This window comes from Solanum lycopersicum, chromosome 2, assembly GCF_036512215.1.
Source record: "Solanum lycopersicum chromosome 2, SLM_r2.1".
Lineage (NCBI taxonomy): Eukaryota > Viridiplantae > Streptophyta > Magnoliopsida > Solanales > Solanaceae > Solanum > Solanum lycopersicum.
The window spans coordinates 66755137-66766027 of NC_090801.1; the positions used below are offsets into that span (position 1 = coordinate 66755137).

General features: G+C 34.7%; 1 protein-coding gene across 5 annotated transcripts; it reads left to right on the top strand.

Annotated features, from left to right (window-relative positions):
• The first annotated feature begins 174 nt into the window (after positions 1-174).
• LOC101246583 (CSC1-like protein HYP1) lies at positions 175-9257 on the top strand. 5 transcript variants are annotated; one of them, XM_069294574.1, is made up of 12 exons: positions 225-317; positions 879-1271; positions 2003-2207; positions 2611-2763; positions 3665-3728; positions 3815-4024; positions 4766-4954; positions 5484-5782; positions 5887-6163; positions 7157-7432; positions 7890-8123; positions 8905-9257. In XM_069294574.1, the coding sequence occupies exons 4-12, from the start codon at positions 2672-2674 to the stop codon at positions 9070-9072; spliced, it is 1809 nt and encodes a 602-aa protein (XP_069150675.1). In that variant the 5' UTR covers positions 225-317; positions 879-1271; positions 2003-2207; positions 2611-2671; the 3' UTR covers positions 9073-9257. The 5 variants fall into 5 exon arrangements, with proteins under 5 accessions (XP_069150674.1, XP_004232200.1, XP_010316241.1 ...); XM_069294573.1 differs by lacking the exon at positions 2003-2207 and having other exon boundaries at positions 175-317; positions 879-1365; XM_004232152.5 differs by lacking the exon at positions 2003-2207 and having other exon boundaries at positions 175-317.
• Positions 9258-10891: the final 1634 nt, after the last annotated feature.

Consider the following 10891-nt stretch of genomic DNA (forward strand, 5'->3'; position numbering starts at 1 on the left):
TACTTTTTCAATATCAAATTACAATTTTTACAGAATTAAATTTATAATTTTACAAATAATATTATCATAAAATATGATTTAAGTTATTAATACGTCTTATATTATCTCACAAATTCACAAATGCAAACAAAGCGAGAGAAATTTGGAGTTGGGGAAAAGCATAGCATAGTGGAAAAAATAGTTTACTTAAAACTCCACTGCAACTCTTTTCGTCCCTTTTCTTCGTAGTAAAGTAAAGGTTTGACCTTTGGATCTCTCGTCTCTATCTATCTTCTTCATTAGGATTAGGGCTACAAAGGTCGTATCTTCTGTTGAAGGTAATTAATCATCATTCATCACTTACTTGTACTTGTTTTGTTTTCAATATGTTTACATATCCACTCTAATTAACAAAAATAACTTTATTAAGGAAGTGGAAGATTTCTTCATGGAAAATCGTAACTCCTCTCTAAGTAATGATGCAAAATTTGCAATAATTCGATTATCTTCAATTTACGGAAGAAACAAGAATTGACAGAGGAGAAATGATTTCCAGACTAATGTGTGTGTCTGTATGTGCAAGGAAGGAGAAACCTTTTTATGTCTGTTTACTTACTTTACCTTCCTCTCTTGTGTTCTGGAGCTTCGTAGCCATCATCCGATGACTGAGAAACTACCACTATATCCCAGCCAAATCCATATTACCCTCTTATAGCTAATTTTACAGCTAATGACAACTTAAACTACAAATTAGTTAGCTTTTTTATTTAGCTGTTGGACTTATAACCAGCTTTATTCATGTCATTTCATCTACAAGTTGTATTCCAGTTGCTTCCTTGTCATACTGATCTGTTAAGACAATTTTGAGTTACCAATCTTGATTGTTCATAGTTTTGCAGCTGCGATAATCTGCATTCACGAGTGTTTATTATCTGTGCTATTCGTATTCTGGTGCTGTTGATTTGAAGAGCTCATGTTGTAAGCAAACAGTTCAGTGAAAGGATTTAAGGAATGATCCTCTCAGCACTTTTGACTTCTGTTGGAATAAATCTTGGACTTTGTTTTCTGTTCTTCACATTGTATTCTATATTGAGAAAGCAGCCAGGAAATGCAGAAGTTTATGCACCACGCTTGGTTGCTGAGGGGAGATCTCAGCAAATCAGTAATTTCAATTTGGAGAGACTTTTGCCATCAGCTGGTTGGGTGACAAGAGCATGGCGACCCTCAGAAGCAGAGCTCTTAGCCAACTCAGGCTTGGATGCTGTTGTTTTCATGCGCATTTTTATATTCAGGTTACTTAAGCACTGTTATGCGATGAAGGCTTGACGAGAATTTTATGTTTATTATAGCTTCTGTGCCGAACTTCACACCTTATGTTTATTCCCAGTGAGTGACATTTGCATTTTATTTCCAGGATTTGCCTTAACTAGATTAATTGTTCAATAATAAACCTGCCAGTTGTAAGAATGAGAACATATGAATGGTGCAATACACCTCTGATTTTGCTCGATGGAAATGTTTGGTGTATTACCCTAAAGTTGACATTTGGGTCTATGATGACTGTCCGTGTTATTCTTCCACCTTCACCAAAAACGTTGAGGATGTCAAAGTGATCTTTTATCCTTACCATTGTAGTTCTATGGTGCAGCATATGTTATAGCAACAATTCTGCTGAGTTGTTGGCAACTTATACTCGTTACTAAAGAGACTAGGTGTTGACTAATATTGCTTGTGTCGCAGAGACAAGGTATTGGCTAGTGTGAGAAATAACTGAAGAGATTAGGAAAATGCTTTACTTGATTACTTTATGATTAATATGGAGTTGAAGATACACCTATTTATCAGTATGAAATATACAATATATCTTCACCATGAGATAAAATATAAATCACCAACTTAGCACTTCTAACACTACCACTGGAAATTTTAACACGCCCTTCAAACTTGAGTTTGCTTACTATGGAAACATGGGAGCAAGTAGTCAACAGAAAGTGCTGATTACTTTTGTCAAAAAAATTGCCAGAAAAGTAGCTGAAAAAGTTGTTTGTTGGAATCTGGCCAAAAGGAAAGCAGTAACCCTGAAGAGATTTTTTTTTGCTGGCTGACGACAACCTGTCCAGTTTTGGGAGCATAGCTGCTGGGGAGGTTAACTAAAATGAAAGCAGTAAACTTTGAAAAGAAAAAATATATATTGCTGGTAGGAAGTCCCGGTCTAAAGCCTCCCTCTGGTAAGCCAAAACACTATTTAAATTTCCACCAAGTTCATAAATGCTTTTATTGCCCTGTGAGAAATAAGAGGTAATCAGAAGAATGTGTAGCCTGACTAGTTTGGTAAGAAGATGCATCTATCTAAAGGCGATATTTTAGGTCAATATCAGACACTATCGAACTTGATAACTTAACACTTCTAACTCCTTATTTTGAAGATAAGAAGAAAACAACAAGTCTACACCTCTAACATTGTAAAACTAACATTAAACTACAAGTTCAAAAGGGAGTTAGCGTTGAAGAAGTTTTCAGTATTCATTCAAAATCAGAACGCTGAATTTTGTACCTTAATCTGGATCCTTACTATTTTTTACTGTTCATGTTCATTGTCTTGAGCTAATCTGGTTTCCCTTATCTCAACAGTGCTAAAGTTTTTACCTTTGCTGTCATTGTGGGGATTTTCATTCTTCTGCCTATCAATTACATGGGGAATCAACTAAGTCTTGATTTGTTTGACTTGCCCAATAAGTCTCTGGAATCATTCACTATCTCAAATGTTGACGACGGATCAAACAGGTAAACTGAAGACCTCCTACTCAAAATTTATTCAACTATGATGTCAATAGTTTTTCTCACTACAAGAATCTATACATGGTCAAAAGTAAAATTGACCTTTGGCTATATGAAATTGGATCACATTCTTGTCTCTCCATGAAACTGAAATCGGCTACCAGTCTTAGTCTTTCTCAATTTGTACTGGTCTTCTCTTTTTTGGTGAAGCCATAGATTTGGTAATGAAGTGTCTATATCGGGATCTCAGATTAAAAAAAATCTTTGATATTATGCTGCTCAAATAGTGGTGTGACAGCATCTGGTCTGTCGGATCCTTGATGCATATTTCAACAAGAAGCACATTGTTATCATTCCAACAATCGAAATTATATGGAGAACAACTATGCAAAAGCCTCTTATACCTTTTCATTGACATGTGCGTATAATTCAGTTTATCTTTGACTAGAATTTATGGTAGCCTTGATACTTGTTCATATATTTTTATTTCTCAATTTGGATATCTTCTACGACTTATGTATTGTCTTGTTAAATCGTATTTTATCTTTCTCTTTCAGCTCTGCTAATGATAGCAGATTGCATGTAATAAATTACATACATCCTAAAGTTTCTCAGCCAGTCACTAGTTATCCCAGACACTAGAAACTATTTGATATTTATCTGCAGAATGTTCAAAGTGGGTCCCTAAAAGAAGAACATTGTTATCATAGTTTTCAGTAACAGCTCCACACCTAAGATTCTGCATCTTATACATCAACGCATTATGGAGTGAATGTCTTGAAGTAGTTGTATCTATAAATCATTACCAATGATACTTGAGAACGGATCATGTAATGCATTGGCAAGATACATTGATATTGGTAGTTGGCACTAAAATCTGAGAGAGTTATTTGTTTTGTCTTTCAAGGTTATGGATCCATTTCTCAGCTGTGTATATTTTCACAGCAGTTGTTTGCTATCTTCTTTACATTGTAAGTGATTGGACGCATCTTTTGTTTTGTTTCTTCTTCATCCTTGCTAAACTTCAACTTACAGTGAGATACCACCTTATTTCCAGGAGTATGACTATATTTCATCAAAGAGAGTTTCATATTTTTGTTCATCAAAACCTCATCCACATCAATTCACCATTTTAGTTCGAAGTATTCCAGCTTCATCAGGAAGAAGTTACAGTGAAACAGTTGAAAGTTTTTTCTCAGAGTATTATCCTGCTACATATCTTTCACACTGGGTTGTCCGGCGAGCAAGCAAACTCCAAGGTCTCATTGTAAGAATGATAGCCACATTAACTTCAGTTATGATAGAATGTTTCTTTTTACCATTTCTCATCACTTGTTAGTTATGTTTTTCTGTTTTTGAGTAGACATAATTCTTTTACTATTCTACTTTGTTAAGTAGAAGTTGGTGTGTGCTTATACCCCCTTATTCTTTTTACCTGTTAATATTTTTCAATAAAGATATCCCAGCCAATGCTCTCTTTTTTCATTTGGTGAAGTTGCTTCGAAATTTCCTTTTTTCAGATAAGGAGCTTTCACTGTACATTTTATCTAATAAAACATGGTAGAATGTGGTTCGTTATACAGTGGAAACCCATTGGTGAATGACATGTTTCCATCTATTATCAAGTCCTATATTCCTCAAAATAAAGTTCGTCCCAGTTCCTGGATTTAATATCTTCATGTCGACCACCAGATTCTATTGTATTTCACAGCTCCATATTGTTATGCTTAGGGATTATCTGATATTACCTTACACGAAAATCTTTTAACATGCAAGAAAATGAAGTAATGTAAATGTAGCTTACATATTGAAAGTGAAAGTATCACAAGAACAATAATTTAAATTCTCTGACATTTTGATTTGTCGTTGTTGTATAATAAGTTTGCTGTGAAGGCGAGTTTTTCACTATAGTGGTGCAAGCAGAGTTATAAACTTATAATTTGGATGCCAGAACGTATTGAACAGTTTATTATTTTGCTGTGGTGGTCTGTGCCATTTGTTTGTGCAGAAAAATTCTAAAAGGTTGTACAGGAGGCTTGTGAACTTGAAATCAGCAAACCATGATCGAGAAAGGTTTGGGCGTGCTGGTTTCATGGGACTTTTTGGACAGAGAGTTGATCTACTTGATCACTATGAAAAGAAGCTGGAAGTTATCGAAGACAATGTAAGGGCCGAACAATCTTCATCTCTGGGAAAGGTAATCATCAGGGTTTACATGTTCTGATTGTGTATGCATGATGCTGTTTCATAATACAGAATTGTATCTGGACATGGCTTAGCACTTGTCTTTTTAGTAGTTACTTTCTGTCAACATGGACAAGCATACTCTACTTGATGTGTAAAGTTATCAATACATTACGGTTTTAAGTGCAGCTGGTCATAGATGCATTTGAGAAGCAAGCTTAACCAAGTCATGCAGTTAAACTACGTGATTTATCTAACAAACGAATTTGCTAAATCCTGAAATTATTCAGAACAAACAATAACTGCGAAAAATTTTAATTTAAAATGTGGCAGACTGACAAAAGAATGCATATGAAGTCATATGTATATGTTGCAATAAAGATCCCTAGGTAAATTGTAGAAGAAAATTAGTTTCTGAGATGCTATTTTCCATTTTATTGGCCACTAAAATGTTACATGTTCATCTATTGCCCATCTTTCTTAAGGTAGGCTTCATGAATATCTGATTATCTTCAATTAATTATGCATATCCTATATAACAGGAGGTAGGAGCTGCCTTTGTATCTTTCCGGACACGTTTTGCCGCAGCTTCAGCTACACACATGCAGCAAGGTGTAAATCCTACACAATGGGTCACTGAGCCAGCTCCTGATCCAGAGGATGTGTATTGGCCTTTCTTTTCAGCATCATTTCTAAAGAGATGGATTAGCAACCTGGTGGTTGTTGTGGCATGCGTCCTCCTTACAGTGCTATTTCTTATACCCGTTTTAATAGTCCAAGGGCTTACACATCTTGAGCAGTTGGAAATCTGGTTTCCCTTTTTGAAAGGATTGCTTAGAATGTAAGTGGTAACTGAAAACTTTGGGAAGTTTCAGCTTAATGAGCATGTTACTATACTTTCTGATGTCTTTGCATGGTGGTAAAATAAGTTAATGTGCCTTGCAGAGCATTTGTTAGCCAAGTGATTACCGGATATCTTCCTAGTCTTGTACTTCAACTGTTTCTCTATGTTGTGCCATCCATAATGATTATGTTCTCATCCATACAAGGATACATTGCTATGAGCCAGATAGAGAAAAGTGCATGCATCAAAGTTCTTTGGTTTACTATATGGAACATTTTTTTTGCAAATGTGCTCTCTGGATCGGCTCTCTATCGAGTTGAAATTTTTCTTGAGCCCAAAAATATTCCTGCCATATTAGCTGTAGCAGTTCCAGGACAGGTGAGCGTGGTTCAGTTATCATTATGGCAATCATCTTCTTGAAATAGAAGAAGTTTGATCCTTAAATGTGTTTTAGAAGGTTTATACAATATCAACTGTAGCTTAATCTATTGTTTTTGGATAAATTGTTATCAATGTTTGACGGATAAATAAAAAGGAGAATTTTGGGACACAACAAGCTACATTTGCAAGAAAACATGATGAAGAAGTGATTTCATTGCTTATTTTCTCAATTAAGACAACCACGTAATTGCTTTTTGCAAATATCTTTGCAGCACAGACTAGGGTACATTGGCCACCATATCTATTTTCTTGCAATATATAATGTTAAGTCTAATTTTGATTAGGATGCTAAGTAAGAGGGTAGAGTTAACCATTTGATTTTTGGACTATAACTGAAATAATCTTGACCACAGTTTACAGAACACTTGGGGTTAGTGGTGATCTCTGCAGCTGATGTTACAGAAGGATAATTTAGCTAAGACGAGAAATGGTAAAATGATATTTGAAGACTAAAGTGAATAGGTGCTCCACTCTTGTGGAATATTCTTGCAAAAATCTCTCTTAAGTGAACTTTTATTTTAAGCATTTTCCTACCGAACTCACGAGAAAGTTCCTTTTTTATTGTGATAAATGGTTACTATTAAGAACTAAACATGTTGGTAGGATAGCTAATGTTACCTCTTTTAGCATTTTGCATGGATATGTCTATGGCTTTGACTTCGTAAAAAAAAAAAGATCGACGGCTTTATGTGATTAGTTGAGTCACTAGAATCATTTGATGTTTTCAAATGAAATATTGTAGAATGCAACCGGAAGGCAGAGATCTATGACATCTAATTTTATGTGGAATATGGATCTGATATGCCTGTTTAAGTACTGTTTGTTATACTAAATAACACTAATGAGAAAAGTTCAAATGTTTGATTGATACGTACTTATTGAATAATCAACAGTTACTACTAGAGAACTGAGTTCCTATTCGTCTTGCAGGCAACTTTCTTTATCGCCTATGTGGTTACATCTGGATGGACCAGCACTTCCTCAGAACTTTTTCAGCTGTCGACGCTCGTTTTCAATTTTATAAAGAGAAATATTTGTAGGAAATATGATGATGAGTTTGAGGTCCCTTCAGTTCCTTACCACAGTGAAATTCCCAGGATTCTTTTGTTTGGCCTCCTTGGTATAACATACTTCTTCCTTGCTCCCCTAATTCTGCCATTCCTCTTGGTTTACTACTGTCTGGGGTATCTCATCTACCGGAACCAGGTTGGTTGCACATTTTTTACATTTTTCTTCTGCTTCCTTGGGATACATAAAAATGACGAATTCTACTTTGTGGTACCCTGCTAACGCAGGATTCTTTGTGCACGGGCTTCCCTTTTTATTTTTTCTTTTCTATTTTCTGGGAACTGGGAAGTATACAGCTGTTGAATTGATCAGTGAGGTTAAAGTAGGATCCTCACTTTTTTAAAAAAAATTGATATGATGATGACATGAATGAGGTTAAAGTGGAGACATATGATAAGTGAGGATTCATATTGCTGAATGTATTTGCTTGGGACTGAAGCATATTTGTTGACTTCTTGTTGATGTTGTCTTCTGACTCTTTTTCAAATTTGATAAATATTGGTTGTTATTTTTGGCTGTTGGAGAGATCCTAGTGAAATATCAAAATTCTGTTGGCTTGCTCTAGTTGGTCATGTTTTATTAATTTTTTGAGCAGCTGCTGAATGTATATGCACCCAAGTATGAGACTGGTGGAAAGTTGTGGCCTATAGTACATGATTCTATGATTTTCTCCTTGATACTGATGCATGTTATAGCCATTGGAATATTTGGGCTAAAGAAACTTCCTCTCGCTTCAAGCTTAACAGTTCCTCTTCCAATCCTTACTCTTGTGTTCAACAGCTATTGTAGGAGACGCTTCCTACCTATGTTCAAGTCTTATTCAGTCGAGGTACATCTGCCTTGTTCTTTACTTGTTTTGTAGCTCGTGGTTTATATAGCTGAACTCATAGAGTTCTCCTCTGCAGATCTTATTAGTCATTAATAAGCACCTAGTGCGGAAGTTGTTTCTTTTCTTTTAGCCATTGTTGATATGATAGTCCTTTTGGGGTTCTTGGAGAATTCAATTGACTTGGCAAACTTTTTGATTTGACAATTGCCCTATTTGGTAACTTTGTGAATCTGAACATAGCTCCCATGCAATTCTTGCAGAATATTGAGAAGCATTTAAACATACTATAAATAGAACTGCTAACCATCTGTTGTCTGGTCTCAGTAACATATATGCAGCAATTTAGAACACAGTTGCTGATAGCTGCACTTAATAAAGGGCGTTATATCTTGCATCCCGTGACTACATTGATGATGCATATTAGTGAACAGTCAAATGTACATTATTTAATGAATGTCTAAGTGACTTGATTGCTTATTTTAATGTAAGTCAAGGAGGATTACTGTGCTTGGCTAGCAAGTCATTGCAACTGTAACACTCGGATAGGTGACATTGAGCAAAATGTTTGCATTGAGCGCATTGCATAATCTAAATATGAATATTATCACATATTTTAGATTCCATATACGTTGCTATAGAACCTGAGATATTTATGAAAATGATTACATGCTCTAGTGATTGAGCAGTCTTGTCAATTCTAAAAGTTGTATAGGCTCCTTATTTGAGTTGTCATTTCCTAACATGTAATGAATGTTTTTCTGCCTTTCTATGAGCGCTTCAGAGTTTGCTAAAAAAGGATAAAGAGGAGCAAAATGATCCTACAATTGCAAGTTTTCATGAGAGACTAGCCACAGCTTATCAAGATCCAGCACTGCTGCATGTCGGATATTCTGGAAATAATGCAAGTATCATTGCCCCCCTTCTTGGTACTGCTGAAGTTGATGCTTAGGGTGTAATCGAGTTATTGCTTACTGTAATCATGTAACACTTTTAGTTGGCAAACATGTGGGTATGTAGTTTGAGTTCAATCTGCTAGTCTGTATAACTCCAACTTTTTGGTTCAGTACTTTGGATAACTCCACTTTCTAGTTGACACTGTATTAGATAGTCAAAGGTATAACTTTTTACTGTCAAGAGACTTGATCAAGAATCTGCATACCAGAAAGTCCACAACTAACTATAAAGGCCTGATCCTTCAGGAACTTTAATGCCTATTTTTATTCTTATATGGAGGAACTAGAAAAGGTCAAATGTGCATCACCCCAAAGCTACTTGAATTGGTCAATTATTTGCAGTGATCATGAAGTGCAAACAATTGCATTAAAGAGATTCATATTTGTGCCTGACGTCTCCATTTGTGCGTGAGAACTTTTTGGCTTTCAGTTTTTAATGCCTTCTCGTTGGAATCTTATCAGTCCCTTTCTGAACGAATGATAATTAATGAACTATTATACATCAAGTTACATCACAAGCACTAGAAGAATTGTTAATCGTTTTGGAACTTCCATGTGGAGGATTCGGAGTGGCTGTTGACATTTCTTTTCTTGATTATGTTGAAAAAATCAGCTTTAAGCCTGACCAATTCATGGATCATTTGCACAGTTAATTAACTGGACTAATTTTTACATTTAAAAATAACTGTATCACGACAACAGTGTACTTTTTATTAGGAAACTAGCATTGACACACAAATATATTGAGCGAGAATCCTTACGTATTAATTACAAATATATAAATATTCGTGACTTGTAAAAATCTTGAGTTCATCTCAGATATATATTGTTTAGGATATAAACATATCTTATCTAAAGATTTTTTTTATGCATTCGAGCTTAAATTTAAAATCTCTAATTAAATGTGATAGAGCATAACAATCCGAGAATATTTTTTAGTGTTAAGTAAATCAAATTCCACTTGGCATGCAACTACTAGTGGGTGTTCTACGGCTAATTTAGCAAGGAATGAAATAAATAAAACCAGCACAACGGACGTAATTAACATTTTTGTGCCTCTTATTACTGTTTTTTTTTTGTTTTATCTTCTGTTGTTTGTTTATAAGGCGTTCGACGCCAAAAGAAAAGAAGTTCCATTTGCAAGTGACAAGCTAATCTCTCTAGTTAATTTTTTTTAAAAAAAATGTTTGGTTAATCATACAAAGTTATGTTATCAACCTTTTTCTATTTGTATGGTTCCACATTTAAATTGACATAAAAACATAGTAATATTGTAACTAACACCAGCTACCCAAATGTGCATATCAGCTGCATACTTTGATGTTTGAAAAAAAAAACTCTACTTTATCTAGTGATATTTAGGAGTAATTTACAAAATAGTTTTTAAATGTGCAAAATTTTAATTTTGAAAAAAAATAATAGAAATAAACATCGAAATCGAAAGTATGAAAATTTAGCTAAGCTGATTCTTGTTAGGAGCCTTACCATATAGTATATATATTTTTCTTAAAATATTTAACAGAGAGGTTAATAAAGTACGTGCTGTGGAGATCGTAAAATTCTTGCAACATGGGTGATAAGTGTTAAGTATATATGAACACAATCCCACATTGATATTAAAAACTCTTAAGGTTGCAGGGGAGTTTGGCCCGAAACAAGACAATATGATTAATTATGTTAGGTCAACAATAAGTTTAAACGTTTATCACTTGTGGAAATATCGTGGGTATGTTGTTGTTATAATAAGATATAAAGTTAGCCAGATGCTTTGAGTAGCTTTTTTTTTTTTATAATGAAGGATCATTCTGCAATCTG